Raw genomic sequence first — 20,773 nt, 5'->3', positions numbered from 1 at the left:
AATCAGTGGATAGGTTCATGAATACTTCACGAAGTTCATCTGAGGTCAGGAAAAAGGCAGACTGCCCTCTATTGACGAGTCTGACCCCCTGACGTTGTCTACCAGGTGTTAGTTGTTGAGCATAGCAAATCCTCCACTCCAAAACTGTCCCCACCCCAACCCCCCTTCTATCTCAAGTACAATATTTTGACACAAGTATCCCCAACCTGCAGGGCCAGAGTCACAGAATTAAAAAGTCCCCTGGGCTCCGCCGTCAAATTGGTAGATTATGAATAAAAGATTCAAATTCCACCTCAACCCCCTCTCTCCAACCCTCGGTGTTATTTTCTTGTTTGCAAAGTGGAGACGGGATTTCAGAACACCACAAGCCTTGGGTGGTACCACATCAATTACTTGCAATTTCTTGTGTGCCAAAGCTCCCTCCTCAAGACATGGAATGGTTTCTATCAAAGTCTGAATGGTAAAAGGGAAAGGAAGTGCTTCAAACACATGGATATATGCCCTAATCCAGTCGACATCTCACGTGGGTGATGGTGATAGCAACTGAAATGCTACTTTCCCGCTCTCATGCAAGGCACAGATTTTATTGAATTTTTAACAGAAATCAAGGGGAATGTGGAAGGGGGGGGGGGGGGTAAGGGGGAAACAGACTGCAACTTTGAGGAAATGAAAGAAATATGTGAATCACGACAAAAGTATTCCAAAAGTTGAGGCACTTTCTGTTCACTAAAATTTAATTAACTTGTAGGCAACTTTAAAACCATCAAGTCCATCTATCTGCTTCTAAAAATATTCATATACTGAGCATTTAATAGACAATTTCATGACAGAGATTATCAAGAATTCAATTTTAAAAAAAGTGCCTCAAATCCATGTAAGTGACAAGGAAGTACACTGAATAGTACTGGTTAAGATCAGGTCAAAACTTTCAAAGAATATTTGTTGCCCCTCCCTATCAAAATTTCCTTTTCTATCTGTAGAAAATAGATGAACAACATTCTAACAACATAATACTTGGGGTATGAGTTTTCTTCAATTTGTCTCCCTCTGTACAAATGAAATTTGTAAGATTGCAACTGCTGATCTACATTTTAACAAACATGCACCGAAAACCTTCTACGGGTAGGTATCCATAACAACCTGCATTTACCCATTCATGTGCAAAGGGGGTGTGGTTTACAATCCATGCACATGATTGGCAAGCAGTGTGTCATTCTGTTTGGTATATTGCGCATGCGCGTTGGGTGTATCAAACGAATGTCACAGCGGAAGTGTTCTAATAGAAGGGTTGTTGGGGTAATGTTGGGATAATTACCCGAGGTGGCTAGGTTTGAATTTGGCAAAAATTTAAACAAAATCTGAGCAACATTTTGTGGGGACCGTTTTTAACAGGCAGGGTAAAAAAAAAAAGATAACCCGGACGGTACCCAGACATTATCGCGGTAACTCTAGTTTGAAAGGCTCGGTTAAAACGGGGCTTCAAATGGAGTTGCATTGCACTGTAAGTATGAGAACACATTCATCTGCAACCATGAATGCAAGCATGTGTGCTTCTATTAGATGATATCAAAGTGCTAGTACTGTCTAACGCGTCAACATCCAGGTATTTGACAAAACTAGGAATGAGATTAGACAACAATGAAGAATCAGAAGGAATGTATGGATGTAGGGGCCAACAAGGGTGCATCAAAAAATTTCTAGTTGCATGATACGTATAGGGCCCCATTTTCCTCCACGCACAACTTCCCTGTGTCTACAAATTTGTCACCAGAGTGCACATTTGATGATAGAAGTGTCATTCTTATGACATATTGTCAAATGGTATTCAAATATTTGGCAGTCATGTAAAAAAAAAATAAAATAAAAGAATTTAACAAAATGGCTGCCTCCATTGTAACAGGACTTTGGCTCTTGACATCCAAGCATGATCAAATCAAATGATCACAATATGTACCATTATGGCCATGAATGTGTTACATCCCTAGCACAGCTAATAGGAATTCACTTGAAAGGCACATTTTCATGCGATCTACAGTTGAACCTCTCTTATCCGGCCTCCCTTTATCCGGATCTCTCTATTATACGGACGCAATCTCGCCATGATTTTTTTAAAATAATTACGGGAGGAAAGGGGGATTCCCAACTCCTTGACAACTCCTACCCAAACACACATGAATTACATATTACTTCCAACATGATTAACATACATTACATCAAATTTCCTTCCAAATTGCTTACCTCCAGACATTTCAACATCCCCAAACATCCCCAAATGTAACAATGAAAAGGTTGCAGTGTACACATTACTACATGTGGTACTACAATGGGCTACATCAGTACATGTGTATGTATATGTACATGTATTTAAAGCATTGAGTCTCCCGTATCCGGCCAAATCCCTTATCCGGATGAGCCCCGGTCCCGAATTGTCCGGATACGCGAGGTTCGACTGTACTATACACTTAGTCTCACTAACACCAATATAACTTGATGCCAAATTGAAATTGCAATCTATAGGGCATAACAGTTTTATTCTCATTCTTCACTTCTTTTGCTTTTTTTCTCTCTTTCTCTGTTCCTTCTCTGTTTCTGTTTTTCTTTCTCAAGAGAAGACAAAAGCAGAAAAGTATTCAAGCAAGTACCAATTTGCACCAACCTGTATTTAAATAAGATTCAGAAGAAAAGGTGACTAGCAAATACTCAAAGTTCCACACATATGCAAACACTGTTGATCTTCTAGCTCAAAGCAGCTCTTGGATAGGAGGAGAGAAATTACTTATCGATGGAAAGTCTTGAAGCAAAGGAATAAATAATAAAAAAGGGATAAAAAGAATAAATGCATAAAATATAGAATAAATATAGAATAAGGAATTTCAGTTGGAAATCATTTAAATGTAGTACTCTTAACTGATTTATTAGAAAACTATAAACTGCTAAGTTGACACATGAACCACCAGACATATAGGAAATGGACAGTTGGATAGAAAAGGACAGATACAGATATTTATTGATAAGATATCATTGAAGATAAAAAGGATCAAATGGTATAATCATTCCCAATGAAAGTCAGAAAGACAAAAGAAAAGGAATAGAAATTTCTGTAGTAGAGGGATGAATAACAAGTAAGAGACGTGTGTAGCCTTCAAAATGTAAAGGGGGAGGGTGAATAAAAAGAAAATTGGACTTAGACTTCACTCTTTCTGCATTTTGTAGTAACTACACTTACAAAAAGTAAATTGCTTGAATCAGGCTGGATTTCTCATAGTATGGCTGAAATTCCAGTAACTTCAGTACATTTTCAGGATACCTCAAGTGTGGAGAAACACAGGCATGGTCAGGATCTAGGACAGACATCTATTTTCATCGTGGGGTGTTAGATAGCGATCTTTCTCTTCTTGGAAGACATATGATTCTCATCTTTTGCAATAAATCCGAGGAGAGTCTCCAGAGACACGCGGCAATTGCGTTCTTGGCTCAAAATGTATTTGAGCTTGGAATGCATTCAAAGAGGAAATATCATCAGAGTACAGCATTAGAATAAGTTAAGTGGATAGACAGTCTTGGGTAATCTTGGAGATTTATTGTATTTACACTGTATTAAATAGTATGTATCTTCAATTATCTAGTAGTACGTGCTGACGATTTGAAGTGAAAGGGATGGTACAGTTTTGGTTTAGATGGGGCTGCAGATTTTAAAAAACAAACAAACAAACAAACAAACAAACAAACAAAAGAACCCGATCCTAATAAAATGTGATAGACCAGGACTTTTTAAGGATCTCTTTGTTTTACTTTGTTTTTGGATATCTCAGTCATTTCAAAACCAATTTTCATCAAATAAACTTTTACTTCTCCTTAGAATTGTATGCTCTTTAATATATCATAGAGTGGTTTTTAATTATCTTACAAAACATTAAAAGCTGAATCCTCACCTCAACCAATATTATACCATCCCTTTAAGCAAACCATAAGTGAGGTGAAATGTGAAAATCAGATGATCTTGTAGTGATAGTATCTTGGCTTGATCACCACATCTAACTTATCCATTAGACACTCAGAGCACTGAACATAATTATTATTGTGAAGATCATCCAAAGGCAATACAAGACGGTCAACGGACATTTCTCTTGCCTCTCAAAGGTTACCATTATCCTTTAAAGGGATCGTTTAGTTTTGTTTGAGACCTAAATTCGGGTTTTAACATTTTTTGATGAGATAATGAGAAACCTCTTATGAAATATGAAAGAGTATAATTGTGACTCCAAGAGGGATTCAATGTTTATTTGATGAAAATTGCTTCTGAAATGGCTGAGATATCCAAAACAAAGCAATACTGATAAAAGAGTGGGACCCACCTTTTATTAGGGTCACTTTGTTCTACTTTGTATTTGGATGTCTCAGCTGTTCCAAGACTGATTTTCATCTAATAAACCTAGAATTAATCTTAGAATGGTGTGCTCTGTATTATTTCAAAAGTGGTTTCTTGGTATCTTGCAAAAAGTTAAAAGCCTAATCCTCGTCGTCACCAATACTATACAAGTACCATCCCTTTAAGTTCAATTGGTTCTTTCAACAATAGCATTTGCAGCACAATTGACATTATTGAAATTGTACGAGAGTCAACCACAGATGCTTGCCAGAAAATTTTTTATAGTCAGTAATCCTCACTGGGCTCAGATCTGAAAGATTGTGCCAACACTTGTGGTCAGAATCGTTCTGGACTTTTGACAAACTCCCTCCTTACACTCAGTGGCCAAACATTTATGTAGGAAAAACTCTGCACTGAAAAGGAAAGAAAAAACAACAACACAACAACAACAATCATTAAAAAAAAAAATTCTACAGACATGTTTTAGAGATGTCAAAGTCAGAGAGTAGCCAGGCGTTAGATTTTGTGGCACATCAGTACCACCCATGGGTGCAGGGGAATGGCGCTTCCTTCTCTCATGGTGAGGAGCTTTAATATTTTTAATCCATTGAGGACAGTTTGATTTTGCTACAACACGCATTTCCCAGAGACACCTGCCCGAATATACTCAGGACTCATCTTCAAAGGGTTAAGCTATAAATTGTGCAATCTGGTGCATACCAATATTTTAACTTATTCTGGAAAAAGAAGTATACGTATACATACATATAGATTATACATTTTTCAAACTGTGACTTTTTTGGTGGTTGGAAATCCAAACAAAAATCCAGACAAAAAGCTTGTCAGGAGTCCGAGCATGAGCAGACACCCGAGGTGAGAATCTAACACAATTCATAACACATTATCAATTCTCACACACCTAACGTGTGAGAATTGAAAGGTCTGACGTTTGATGAAACACAGATGTGGATTATGCTCCTTGATACAATACCTTATTTCATCAGAGCACAGCCCAAATTTTCTTAGTTATGGTAGTCGTAAGTTCAGTTGGGTTCATAAGAAAAAACAACAACATATCTTTCAAATCATCTTTAGATTTGCATAATAATTACTTCACACTACTAAAAAGAAAGCAAAACAAATATAGCTTTAAATAAACTAAGCACTAATAAACTAAGACTTGTATAAAATATCAAAGTTTTGATACACTTGCTTTGTCTGTTCTGGCCAAATGCATTAAACTAGGTCTGTTTGATTATAGTATTCTCCTTCAGGGGGGAAATAATATATCTCTTCTCCATACCACAGGAGGGCGATATGTACATTGTACAACCAAACTGATGCATGTAACCATCTGTCGAAGATACACGATTCAACCTCTAGATAGACCCCCAACAGTCTTCCAGCTGAATGTGACTGACAAGCCAGTTACAGTAGGTGTGATCTCAGCACTAGAGGGCAGTATGCCACTAATTCCATGGACACACACTGTAACAATTGAAGTGCATCAAATCACAGAGAAACCCCCTGTACTAAGAAAGCGAACTGTATTGTTGAGAGAAAAGTAAATATCACAAAATCACCCAATACAGCCTTTCTCTAACAACCGATTTTGCAGGAGTATATATATTTAAAGGACAAGTCCACCTTCAAATACATAAGGATTGAGAGAATTCAGCAATATTAGTAGAACACATCAGTGAAAGTTTGAGGAAATTTGGACAATCCGTTCAAAAGTTTCGAATATTTTATGTATCTGCGCAGTCACTGCTGGAAGAGAAGACTACTACAGTGTATGATGTCACATTCGTACTTAACTCTATAAGGAAAATCAAAGGAGAATTTCACAAAACTTTACTTTATGAATAAAGTGCACATTTCTTTGATTTGCTACTGATGTACATGTTAGGGCGAATATCATTCCCCCTGCCTTCTGAAAGAGAGAAGTCGAGTGTTCTTTTGTTATGCAAGAAAAGTGGAAATATGTTGAATTTTCTTTATTCTTTCTTTATATCGTTGTAATCATGTGACATCACAAGCTATAGTAGTCTTTTCATCCAGCCGTGATGAGAAGAAACTTCAAAAATTCATAACTTTTTAACGGATTGTCCGATTTTGCTCAAACTCTCACTGATGTGTTCTACTAATATTGCTGCATTCACTCAACCCACATGTCTATGAAGGTGAACTTGTCCTTTAACCATTTCATCAGTTTAAATTTTCAGGGGCCTTGTGGTAAGGCTAATTGCCTTCTACACATTTACATAATCACTCAGTGAATTGAATGCCTGAGAACAAACAAACAAATGTAGCAAAACAAAGCCACACCTTTTCCTTGGTCTTTGTATCACTCCTAGCAAGCATGGAGTCCATCTTACCTTTGATGCCCAAATAAGTTTCAAGCTTGTATTCAACCATCTTGACTCTGTTCACTTGTTTTTCATATAAACATCCATTTCTACACATGTAGCTGTTCACAGTGGTTTGGTTTTTTTTCATTGTACAGGACCACTGTGAACCTTTGTATTATACACTGTACGAAAACATAAGGAAGAAGAATATTAATGACAGCAAAAATGATAAACAAGATAACAGTGATACTAACACTACTACTACTACTACTACTACCACCACTACTACTACTCCTACTGGTACTACTAATACTATTAATAATAATAATAACTTGTTTTTAAAGGGGAAGGCTAGTAACTGATCAGTGGGAATCAGTGGAAATGCTGGGAGATGATTGTTCCAGTCCTTATGGGATTCATTTAAGAGTTCATTGTATATCTATTGTTGTGTGAAAATGATTTGTTTCAGAATGGTCTCATATTCAAGTAATATGCAGTTTAATGCTTCCAGGTTAGCGTCCCTGGTCAGTGACGGAGCATTAATCTGCACATTACTTGAATATGAGACCGTTCTGAAGCAAATCATTTTCACACAACAATAGATATACAATGAACTCTTAAATGAATCCCATAAGGATTGGAACAATCATCTCCCAGCATTTCCACTGATTCCCACTGATCAGTTACTAGCCTTCCCCTTTAAGCATTCATGCATTCATACGGTCCACAGCTGAATTATACATGTGGCAACAAAATTCAACTCTGCACATGGGATGGTCAGTTGGATGGTCAGTTTCCTAATAAATGGCTACATGATATCCTAAAAGCATTTTTTTATATATTTATTTATTTTTTCTATTTTTTTTGCCTAACAAGTCAATCAGTCTTTTTCTTTGTTTTCTTCAAGAAATCAAAACATGACTTTCTGGAACAGACAACCCCATCTATTTTTCTTACAATGGCTCATGCCAAAACTATTCAACACAAGGAGAGTGGACAAACATAATCATAAAAAGGTATGTGGATACTTGTCCGTCAGTACTTGTCAATATAAATACCCTGCCCATACAGTCCTTTGCTACAAATATAAAAGCCTGTTTTTCAGTACTAGGAACAAGAGATGGCGCTATTCATATTTTGTGTTCAGGACTCTTGCTAAGCCGATGCAGTGGAGAACGCCTTTTTTTCTTTCTTTTTTTGCCATGTTACTGCTGTTTCTTTAACCATTTGAGCATAAAGACAGTGTTTATTGGAACATAACAATTTTAAACAAAGACAAAGTAAAACAATAAAACAAAAACTGAGAAGAGCTTCTCTATAATTATCTCAAGCTTCAAATCTGATTAGATTAGTTGGATACAGAGTTCTGGATTTTTTATTTTTTTTTGGGGGGGGGGGGGGGGGTGGTGGGGGGATTATTTCAAGTGGCTGCAAAAGAAGCAATTAAATGGCCATAGGCATGCAACCACAGAACTGACAGTTATATGCCTCCTCTACAGGACTGTGCAAGAAGAATGTTGTGCCTTGCCTGTGGGCATTTACAGTGTATAACTGCTACTGCCGGTGGACTGGAACCTGGAACTCACCTTTGAGAGTCTCTGGCCATAACCACTATTTGGAAGGAGTGCCACACAACAGGTAATTGCAGCAATTTGGCTTTAAACAGTACAAAAGTTCTCGCTGCATCAAGACTCACGGAGGTATTTCCTAATGTGCCCCAACTTCCCTTGGATGCTGGATACATGTATGTGACCAGGACTTAACACTATTTTTCCCCCTTTGTGTGTCACTAAACAAATAATAGCATTGTGGTGGCCCATAATAGAAAGGAACCCAATTGGGCCACTGAAAAATTTGGTGGCCCAACATCAATTTTTAGTGGCCCCAGGCCACTGGATCACCACTAATGTTGAGCCCTGGTGACATACCAGGCTCACTAGCAGACTCCTGGCTACCTACGATGACATCCACAATGTACACCAATGGTTGAGCTTCATCAAGCAGAATGCTCATAATACATTTCAAGCATTGTTTGGTGGGGTTGTCAGTCGTATCCTGATTCAGTTATCACCTCTTTCAGAAAAACAAAAATAAAAACTCCCCCATGTATCATACAAAATTGTTGACAGCTTGGACAAAGTCCATTTCATCACGAAGTTGGATCATAAGTTAAGTGAGTGCACCATCTCCATGACATGATGACAGTGAAAGTTATACCCAACTGAAATACTGTATACAACAAATATTTTGCGAGGTTTTTATTTTCGCGAATTTCGCGAGTCAGGTGCTATTCGCAAAATTAAAGACACGCGAAAATATTGACTCTGATCCCGATGTGAATGTGACGTACAATACACTTCTCCGTTCAGTATAGGACTCCCCGATCGCGAATTCAACCACTCGTGAAATCGTCGGGAGTTCCTGATTCGCGAAATTTTAGACTCGCGAAATATATGGCGTATACAGTAGTAGATACGGGTTGCACTATCAAATATTTGATGACAATCACTTGAGGAGCAATTCCACATCATGTTCAAGTTTATTTTCATTTGTATGCAAAGTGAAGACAACAAGCAACCATAATTCAATAGGGCAGTCATTCTATCAAACTCAGACATGAAATAAACAAGACACCAAGGAGTCTCACACTCGCCTGTGTATCGCAAGTTTACCTTTCACGCAGTCACTAATCTAAATACTAACATGGCATATCACTTACAATTTGAGAGAAGATTTCAAGAGTCCTAAATTTGGGGTTTTTTTCTGTCTCTCTCCCCCCCCCCCCCACCCCTCCACTTTGGGCATTACACTCCAGTACCCCCTACCCCCCCCCCCCCCCCCAAAAAAAAAAAAAAAAAAAAAAAATGAGATCCTATATCCAATGGGATGTTACCTGCCAAGTTTGGTGAAAATCCATCATGGGGATTTCAAGAAGATTGAAATATACAATTTAGGCTCCCATTTGGACCGTCCCCTGGGCTTCCATGGGGGGCACCCTGGATCCACCCTGAACAAACTTGAAACTACAGTCATCAATGTACTAAACTCATAGTATTAACTTTGCTCTTTTACTTCTGGTTCTAGAGAAGATGATTTTTAAATATTCTTTGTTTTGTTTTTGTTTGTTTGTTTTTTTTTGTTTTTTTTTGTTGTTGTTGTTTTTTTTTTTTTTGGGGGGGGGGGGGGGCGTGGGGGCCTTCCAGGGGGAGAATGGTGTCGATTTGAACAAATTGAGATCCTATACCGCCATATTTCTGGTTCTATTTAAAGATTCCTTTAAATTTGGGGAGATTTGCCCTCCCCCCCCCCCCCCTTTCTTTTTGTGCTGGGTTTTTAATTTGAGGTGTCACTGCTGCAAAGGGTTGATTTCTCAAGATGGGAATAATGGATGCTGGTCACAAACAGGCTGGAATTATTTGTCATGTCAGTGACTCACTAATAATTTCTGAAAGCCGTGGCAACAGGGCAGGAAAATGGACAGGAAGGCTGTAGGTGGCATGTGGGGTATGGGTCAGAATAGTATGTCTCACTAGGGGAATTGGTTAAAAGCTGCTCCCCATTGTTCACTGTTTATAAGTGTGGCTGGAAATTTCGAGCTTTATGATTATGGTGTGGCCAGGGTCAGGTTCATACTGAGGGAAGAAAATTGTAAGAGATCTTGCCAACTGAGCAAGCAGCCTTCCTCCGTGGGAATACATTGGTTTTTCTTCAGCTGGATATGAACCTCTGTTTGGGATGCTGTTGGTAAACATATTTCTATAGTAAAGGGCCTATCTCACTGGAGGAGATGTTGCCACGACTGTTGCGGCTTGTGTGACTCAAAGACTAAAAATTGGTTTGCTCTCTCACCATAAGGCAACTCCACGGCAACAACCGAGACGTCTCAAAACTAGGTGACAACTTAAGTATTTGCCCAGAAGTTGCGGGTATGTTGCTGCGATATCAAGAGAGATCACTGTGACTTCTCTCGGACGTCTTCTCAGTTGTGGAGTTGTCTATGCCAGCAGATCATCATCATGGGCTTTTGCACAGTTGTGACAACATGGCAGAGACGTCTCTGACATAATATAGTCTCCTCCGCAATGTGGTGGCCACAACTGATGGAGAAATCTGCGAGGCAAGCTCGCGAGAGGAAAAAGTCTAAAAAAAACCCCCAAAACAAGTTCAATTTTCCTGCAACTACAATGTACCTAGAGACCAAGCCAGTCTCCAGAAGACGTTGCAGAAATGTCTCAGCAACCAATGGAGACATCATTTGCCACCAGGTCCCCATCTAGTCTCCAGGCCTATGAGATACCGTCATGTGCCGGGGAGTACGACGCGAACGCACATGATTCCAGGAAACCATGCCCGGGAGAACGACGTGAACAGACGCGAGGCACATGTTATATTTATGGGCCTTGCCAGAATTTGCGTCACTTTCCCGGGCATGGATTCCTTGAATTGCGAGCATTTGCGTCGTTTTCCGGGGCACATGACAATACCCACATAGACATCTCAGCCTCTGAAAGCATGTTTGCTGCGTGGAGTTCAGCGTCCACGAAAAACATCTGATGATGCTCCTGACAGGAGTTAAGAGAATAGCACATTCTGTTTTCCTTTGAAATATATAATACTTGAAAATAAACCAACAGTCATAATTCTGTGTTACAACACAACATCAGTCCACGCAAACATATCTACCTTTTTGTCCAAATATTCCCCTGCGATGACCTTGACTCTGGCACCCCCATCTGTCACACATGGAATGTCCTCTTTCCTTGAGTCCTGGTAGGCAGGCTCGGTCATCTTCTCTGCGGGACTCAAGTTGACCCAGAGCTCAAGGCTGTGGCAAACGTCTTCACCAGAAGGCATCTCACAGTGGACAATGCCTCGTCCAGCGGTCAACAGCTGCTCAGCAGTAACATGAAATAATAGAGAAGTCAATGAGTTCAACAACCACAAAATGCAGGTACCAGTAATCGGGCCACTTCCCAAACGGGATGGTATAGTTTTGGTTGAGATGGGGATTCAGATTTTTACTTTTTGCAAAATAATTAGAAAGAATTCATATGAAATGTTATAGAGCACAATTCAAAGAGGTATTCAAAGTTTATTTGATGAAAATTTGTTTTGAAATGACAGATATCTAGAAACAAAGAGATCATAGGACAACTTCATTTTGCTTTGTTTTTGAATATCTAAGACATTTCAAAACCGATTTCACATAAAGTTTTAATTCCTCATAGAATTGTATGCTCTTTAATACTTCATTTGGTTTCTAATTATCTTGCAAAAGGTGAGAACCTGAATGCCCATCTCAACCAATACTATATCATCCCTTTAAGATTACTTGTTAAGATAAACAAAACATAACCATAGAAGTGACATAAGATATCTGATGAAACAATATTTCTTGAGGCACAGGTTCTGTTCATTCTCATGCAGAACAAATTTGCAATTAGATACGTGCATTTTGTAATAAGACCTTATGTTTTAAATGGACAAAACAGACTACCCGGTACAACAAGAAAATGTCCATATTTGTTACACCTTCATGACATATTCATCATCAAGTGCTCACATTTGATCAAACAACATTCCAATCAAGATAATCAATTGCCAAAGTCCTACTCGGTACTGGGGTCAACAAGCCAAGGTTGTACTCGCCTGTTTAATATACAACTGCACCTTGTATGATCACGCAAGTATGAGAATCACCCATATCTACACTCCCAAAGTTTTCATTCTTCATTTCTCTTGTGCACTTCACCTCTGTTGTGCCATACTTGCAGGTTGTCATATTCTATGAATTGCCAAGTTTGCATGTTTGTTCAAACCACATTAAACATACCATAGATAACAATGTAAACACCTGGCAAGACAGTCTAGCGGGTACAGACTTGTAATTGCACCACAGTAAACTTGTCTGTACATTACCGTGCTAGTTTCCTGTGTGCTTTGATGGCGCAGGTGCACAGGATGGACTGATTTGCTACAACACACATTTCCCATAGACACCGGCCCGAGTATACTCTGGACTCGTCCTCAACAGTTAAAGTGCAATCCTGAGGAATTCATAATTTCCTCAATCCATGCACTGCATTTTAATGTTTTCGTATCACTTTACTGCAATGCTCTATTCAGCAAGCATGGAGTCAGATACAACAGAGAGATATGTGATCACAGCCTAGATAGAGCAGAGACTCCAACTCTCCTGCTTTTGACGGGAGATCTCCTACCCGAAAGTCCATTTTCGCAAAATCTCCCGTTCTCCCGCTTGAGATTTAATTTCTCTCACCCTGGCTCTGTGTCTCCGGCTTAACATAAGATGTATTTTCTCCTCACTTGAAATGATCTTTCTCCTGCCCAAACACCATATTTTATATGAAATGAAGTTTTATTAAGCCAAATACATGATTTTTAGTGCCATTTTATGTTGAAAAATAAGCCTCAGATAGCACAGGAGAGCATCTAGAAAGCCAAGGGCCCAGAGCCTGGCCGCATTAAGGGACTTTGTGCACACCAACTTGGAGTCTCTAGTTTGCCAGGGGGTTTCAGGCGGGAGAATCTCAAGATAAGAAGGTGCTTGGGGTTGGAGTCTCTGATACAGTTGTAATTTCAGTTTGACCCATTTTCATTGTGAAGAGCGTACTGCAAATAATTATAAGATATCATTATCAGCACAGATATCACGATGGAATTTATAATTTCTGTATATAGGTAATGCTGACTCATACTGTTTACTTACAGTATGTATGTTTCATTGTACATACCTGAATACCTCCTTCTTCAATGGATCCTTCATTGCCAAGGAAGTCCTGATATTCTGTGCAACCTTCGAGGACATAAGACACCTTGAATTTCAGGCGGAAAACAAGCAGAAAAAACAAACAAACAAACAAGAGAATGAGCATTAAAAGACAATTGTGCTGAGATCAATTGTGCAACATGAGATTTATAGATACAAGCACTCATATTGTGCACAGAGATCAACCTTGATTTCAAATCTTTCCAGGGCAGACTAAGCATAGCAAATTATTGGGTATGTAAGGTGTCAATGCTTTTTTATCAGTATCTGAGGCATAACTGATGCAATAGCTACAAAAAAAAAAAAAAAAGTCTTTGTACTGTAAAAGTGGAAATTTTCGCGTTGTTGAAATTTTCGCGCATTTCGCGCAATCAGAAACTAGCGCGAAAATAAAAGCACGCGAATATTTTTTCTTGCCATATGTTCCTGGGCGTGATGTCTTGATTCCGCGGAATAAAAAACATGCGAAACTCTCCTTACCCGGCCAAGCGCGAAAAATTAGTCGCGCGAAAATATCCACTTTTACAGTATGTGAAAGCAGTTGGAGACTCTATGGTCACCTACGTAATATGCATCACTGCCACAACAGGATTGAATTATTGTATACGCTGAAAATTACGAAAGGTTTTTATTTTCGCGATTTTCTCAAGTCGGGTGCTATTCGCAAATTTAAAAACACATGAAAATATTAACTCTGTTCCCAACATGAATGTGACGTGCACATACAAATTGTACATGTATGTACATTTCTCCGTTCAGTACTGTACTCCACAATCATGAATTTAACCGCACACGATATTGTCGGGAAGTCCCGATTCGAGGAAAATTTGACTCGCTAAATATATGGCGTATACTGTACGTCACATTACTGATGCTTGTATTAAAGAGTGGGCTAGACAAGTGTGACACAGGACACAGTGTGAAATGGAGTAATCTTCCTAATGGGACTAAATGAAATATTCAGCATTGCTTTTTTAATATATTCAATTTTTACTACTGTACCTTCCCTGAACACCACTCATGGGCTCCAGAGAATGTTACCATTGCCAACAGTAAGGCCTTTGGTCATTTCTACATCAGGACGATTGGTTAAAAATCTACTTTCACAATTTCAAGAAAATGAAAATGCGACAATCATAAGGTTTGAAGCACAACACTTTAGATGCATCATTTTGCAAGAAGGGGAACCTTAAAATTGAAGGAAAAGAAACTTAAAGTTTGTGTTCTTCTTAACAGTATATGGATATAGATATACATGTACTTAAAAGAAATTGGCTCTCATTTATTTAGGCAGAACATACCAGTGCAACCATGAGTTACCACTGACTGTAATCGGAATCCCAACTGAGAGCACCACAGCTTTGTTGACATCAAACGCCTAAAACTTGACTTTGGGAGTTTTGTGCATAGCGTGAGCCTGTAAGTGTAATCAAAAGATCATCCAGAGTGATTTAACTTACTATATCTACTCCCCTATGTGGGTGGTCTGGAAAGCCAGCTGGTTTTCTGATGGTGATTTCATCGAGAAGCAGGAAAGGATCAAAGTACTCCATCTGTATGTTGGAAAAAAAAAAAAACAAGAATAATGATTTTTAAAAACTGCAAAAAACCACTGACATGTTTCATTGACATCTGCAACAAATGGTCCATCATTGTACTGCTTTGCCACATTAACAGGGAACATCCAAATTTGTAAGTCTTCCAAGAAAAGGGTACACTGTATTTCATTGACATTCAAGTACTGGGGAAAATCATTTGTACAAGGGGGATAATTACCAACATGAAGTTATGACCAACTGCACTGTCATTTTGAGCATTTATACGTCTACAACTGGGTTCTACTGCCATCTCAAAATATATTTAGTTTTGCTGTTTATAAGCTGTAATGTCCTTTTTGCACATAATCTAAGGGGCTAAGCGTGCCATCCCCTGACTGATACTTATAACTGCCTGCTATTCTTTACAACAAAAAAGAAAAGAGGAAGGAAAAAAGTGAACTTGGCATGATATCCTTTACTGTCAAAACACATTCATGAACCATATCCTGAAATTTTCACTGATTTTCAAGTATTTCTTTTTCACCACTTCCATTTTATCAGAAATTAATTTCTCAGGGGATGCTTAAATACATTTTACACTCAATTGAAGACAAATATTAACACTGTTGACAATACGATAGCATATGTGACCCTGCACCACAAAACCAACAAAAAGTCGCCAAACATGGATTTTTAGTTAAGGGCAGATTCTGAAAGAGCAGACTATAAGCTTTAAAATGATGTATAACTCAATTCAAATGGATTCTCCTAATCTATATAAATATGGGAAAGAAAGCACACACTCTGGGAAAGTTTGAATTGAGAAAAGAAGCTCTGAAGTACAGGGTCTATTCAAATGCTTAATCTTTACTAAGCCGTGCTACCTGTGCCATGAATGGGATAAAAAAAAAAAAAACATGATGTAAATCACTGTAGCAACAACACTAAAGAGATAATCAGATTAAGCTGAAATTAAGCATGCTCTATTAACACATTGTGTCCATAATAAATGCCAACTTTCAAAGCAGTAGCATCATCCTTTCAAAAGTTATTAGAGTTGAAAGTGAAGAGTGTGCAAAGGATTTTCAAGAAATGAAAGGGGCCTCTAAGAAAAACCTGATCACACTACTCTACCGAAATAGGGGTTTTTGAAAAACTGCTGAAAACACGCTTTTCCATTCAATTTATGATCCCAAACTCAATAATAGTGTAGAAGGATAGCTCTTTCAGAAAAAATGGAAACTCAAAATCGACTCGGTTGACCTGTTTCACCTTTCTTGAGTCCTCACGTAAAATCAAGGGGTGCGACTCTTTGTTTGTTTTGTGACGCACGGTCACATATCATTGAATCTCCAGGCACTGTGTTACACATGCATCTGGTCTGATGGTAGCTAATGTATATCTGCAACGATGCATCATCTGATAATGTGCAGTGATTCTATTTGCTGTAGGGGAAAGAAACCTTGGATAGATACAATACAAAACATGTCTCCTACCTCATCGCATCCAATGCTCCTTTGGACTTTGGCTCCCAGACCCGCATCCGTGGCAATGCTGCCAAACCGCCTCATGACAAGTCTTGGGGATGAGCCTTCGGTGCCAGCATCTTCTCTCTCCTTGCTCTTGGCATCAGCCTTCTTCTTCTTCTTCTTTGCTAACGACCCGAAGTGGCTTCCCGACTGACCCATCCAAAGAGACCAGAGAGCCTGCCCTCGATGACCACTGTGAGACAATACAGATTCATTAACCCTTTCTGTGCCAGTCAAGTCACATTATGTGCAAATATTTCTCACACAACACACACACACACACACACACACACACACATGCACACACCCTACGGACAGAAAAATTAGTGTGGCATGCAGAGGATTAATAGAAAAACAAATCATAGATAGCATTGACAGAAAGGAGACTGCTGGATGTAATCATAGACAACTTGCAATAACAAGACATTTAAAGTAGCATGCAGCAAAACTCTTAACCATCCTTACATCCGAGTATTCTTTCATCATCTTGGGTTCACAGTCAATATTTTGCTTCGCCATCAGCAATGATGGTGTACAAGTGTCACAGCGATCAATCTGAAGAAGCATGCAGATCCAGTATAATCAAACCAGTAATTTGCAACTGATTGTGACAAAAAATTAATGACATTTTATCCAAGTATAGTTCCTGTCTTTCAATGCAAGATTGTGCAGGCTATAAAGGCAAATCTTTGCAAAGTTGGCCTACAATGTTACATTGAAGTTTGTCAGGATGAAATGCAGGAATGATTGTACAATTTCCAATGGTCTCCATTTCCAGCTTGATAAGTGACATGACTCTCAAACTGTGCATTACAGTTTATTTACAATGAATAACCTTGTTGTACCCATTTACAGTACGTATTCCCACCAGCACCTGAGGGGGCATTAGAGGACATGACTGTCTGTGTATTATAAACTCATGAAACAAACACTGTTTTTCCAGCATTGTCTGCTTAGTGATGGCACGTCCTCCAAGCTGCAGCTGGCAGCATCAGCCCAGTCTAACAAGATTGTCAGGTGTTGCTGCTCAACGGTTACCCTTTGTTGACTATCAAGTTTTCACTCGCACATTGGGTTGATTTCTACTCATGGCAGCATTTTTTCCCCCACCATACACACTATGTACACTGTACTTGCAATGACTGCACACCTGCACCTGTCAACTCAGGGACGATTGTTTTTCCAATCTGACACTACCAATAACAGCCACTAAATCCTGAAACCTTAAAATATGCATTCAGTAAGAAAAAAAAAAATGAATGTCATTTTCCACATTGCAAACCATTTTTTTTCTATCTCTCAGTCTCACCTTCTTGATTTAAAAAAAATAATAGCAATCTATGCCTAGATCTACATCTATTCTCCAGTCTCCAAGTTTACATTATGCAAACTATGCTATGGTGAACTTATATATCGTCATTGATTATAGAATACCTGTAATCAATATTTTTTACAATTTTCTCTTCACGGCTGTGCCTGTGGGGTATTGGCATTCCACTACATTGCAGAGAGTCTATGTTATTCATTCACACAGAAAAGATTCGTGCATTGCTTGATACCTACCTATTTGTTACATGTATCTCTCTTAACCCGTTGAGGACGGTTTGGTTTTGCAACAACACGCATTTCCCATACACAGCTGCCCGAGTATACTCGGGACTCGTCCTCAACGGGTTAAAAGCTGCATGTTTTCATCATTTCGTGTAATGATTTTAAAGGACAAGTTCACCTTCATAAACATAAGGATTGAGAGAATGTAGCAATATTAGTAGAACACATCATTGAAAGTTTGAGGAAAATCAGACAATCCGTTCAAAAGTTATGAATTTTTGAAGTTTTTGTGCAGCACCCGCTGGATGAGAAGACTACTGCAGTGTATGAATAACTTAGATGTCACATGCGTACAACAATATAAGGAAAATATAAAGAGAATTTCACAAAATTCCATCTTTTGAAAAAAGTACACATTCCCCTGACTCGTTACCGATAAATGTTATGGGTAATATTATTCCCCCTGCCTTTAGAAAGAGGCAAGTCAATTGCTCTTTTATTATGCGAAAAAAGTGAAAATATGTTGAATTTTCTTTTATATTTTCTTTATACTGTTGTACGCATATGACTCACAAGCTGTAGTAGTCTCCTCATCCAGCGGTTCCAACACAAAAATTTAAAAAATTCATAACTTTTGCATCGATTATCCAATTTTCCTCAAACTTTCACTGATGTGTTCTACTAATATTGTTGCATTTTCTCAATCCTTATGTTTATGAAGGTGAACTTGTCCTTTAATAGTCAATACAGACAAATCCCAGGCATTCATTCACATTCGGCTGGCCTGACCCTGCACCTGCTCTGTGGCATGTCCTGACCACATGACTGACTGCTACCTAGAGCTAAAGTGCAACCTCGGAAAGCCCCCAACAACTCCACACCAGCATTTGACGTGTAGAACTGTCGTTCGTAATTCTACAAGCCTCACAATCCATATTGAACCTCCATATTATGGGCTCTGAATTTACATCACACCTAACCCATAGAGTAGCTAAGTTGTGTTCGATGTTTGTGAATAGGGATGCACATGTATACAGTCTAACGTTAGCAATGTGAGTCCTACGGCTCAACGTACCGTATGATACACTCACGTAGCAGCGGAGAGTGGCCGCTAGCTCTACCGATGCTACGGGGGCGCAGCACGTTCCAGACCCGTGTGGAGCGGTTCACTTGTCACATCTAACGACTGTCGACCACTGACTATTGGAGGCCATAACAAAACGAGGGATACGATGTTTTACACTCAGAGTGTCTACCAGTGCAGTGTTTACTGCCTTGCTACACCCATAAATCAGCATCACTTGCTTACCCTTCAACAGAATGTTTCTCCTTGGCTCGAAACTCTTACACCTTGTTCATGGTCTCTGTGTCAGGCATGCCGTGCAGTTTACTGTTTGATACGATCTTTCTTTCTTTTTTTCCCCCTGCCTATGCACACCTAGACCGACAGGTTGTGTGATCGACAGACACTCGTACCGATACAAACCAAACAAGAGATGGCGCTTTTGTGTTTGTCGGCACCGAACACTACACTTTTATTTTTTTGACTTCGCAGATTTTGTAAAAGTAAAAAGTATAATGTGATATTTTTTTTCCCCCGGTGTCTGAGTGAAACAATAATTCTGACAATAGTGTTCTTGAATGAATTTTGTATCGATATTCTCATTCTATGATAACGATGTAAAGTAATTATTTAGTGCATTGTGAATGCATGGCAAAGGGAAGGAAATAGAATATCGCTAAACACAAATAAAACAAAAAGAAAGAAAACACAGTTACCAAAGCGGCTGGGATAAGGATCGTTTTTTCTATGATAGTTTTGGGCTTTATAATTTTTTTTTTCATATAGAATATATAATTGCTTACCATCTAAGCATAGGAGAGGAGTGGCAATTTATGTCAAGCAAAACATCACTGCAAGAGAAATCGACTTTTCCAGTCATGATTTTGAGGAAAGTGTGTGGTGTGAACTGGAAACAGCAACTGGACTGGTTCTAATCGGGTGTTTGAATAGAAGTCCATCTAGTTCAATCGAGAATGACGAGCTTCTTCAACACTTACTTTAAAATGTCACTGAGCTGTCAAGGAATTATGTTCATATGGTATTGCTTGGTGATTTCAATATCCCGGAGATTGACTGGGATAGCAAGTCGGTGACGGGCTCATCAAGATTTGCCCAACAATTCTGGATTTGTTAGACGATTAACTAAACCAGCTAATAACCAGGCCAACAAGAAAGAGACAAGGTCAGCAGGCAAACATCCTGGATCTGTCAATTACATACCAAGTTGACATAGTAGAATACTGGGAGCTGAACGCCCCTCTTGGCAAAAGTGATCATCTGACATTGGATTTTTCAATAGACGTACATCCTACGAGACTCAGGTCCACTCCACGATATGCATACTTTCAAAGGCAACTATGAGGGAATGAGGAAGTACGTCAGAGACAACAGCTAGACTATTTGACATTCCTCCCGACTCAGACACCTCAACTAGATGTGCTCACATCGAGACAATCATCATGAAGGTCACTGAGATGTTTGTCCCCATAACAAGTACAAGCAGAACACCCGCAAACCACAATGGTTGAACAGTGAGACCAGGGGACCGTTTCATGAAACTTTTTGTCAGTGATTTACACTG

The 20,773-nt window shown here is 39.0% G+C and overlaps 1 protein-coding gene across 1 annotated transcript in view; it reads right to left on the bottom strand.

Moving 5' to 3' along the window:
- LOC139727956 (uncharacterized) overlaps positions 1 to 19,525 on the bottom strand; it is a 96,134-nt gene extending 76,609 nt beyond the window's left edge. The window contains exons 1-5 of the mRNA XM_071638927.1: positions 19,438 to 19,525; positions 16,545 to 16,770; positions 14,971 to 15,063; positions 13,476 to 13,556; positions 11,404 to 11,610 (exon numbers count right to left, since the gene is read on the bottom strand). Of these exons, the coding sequence (XP_071495028.1) occupies positions 11,404 to 11,610; positions 13,476 to 13,556; positions 14,971 to 15,063; positions 16,545 to 16,736 (573 nt within the window). The 5' untranslated portion in view covers positions 16,737 to 16,770; positions 19,438 to 19,525. The remainder of the gene's footprint in view (positions 1 to 11,403; positions 11,611 to 13,475; positions 13,557 to 14,970; positions 15,064 to 16,544; positions 16,771 to 19,437) is intronic.
- Between the last annotated feature and the right edge of the window lie 1,248 nt (positions 19,526 to 20,773).

This window comes from Diadema antillarum, unplaced genomic scaffold (assembly GCF_040938485.1).
Source record: "Diadema antillarum isolate AM-2024a unplaced genomic scaffold, OU_Dant_1.0 seq00000160_RagTag, whole genome shotgun sequence".
NCBI classification, from domain to species: Eukaryota; Metazoa; Echinodermata; class Echinoidea; order Diadematoida; family Diadematidae; genus Diadema; species Diadema antillarum.
This window is presented reverse-complemented; position numbering and strand designations above follow the sequence as displayed.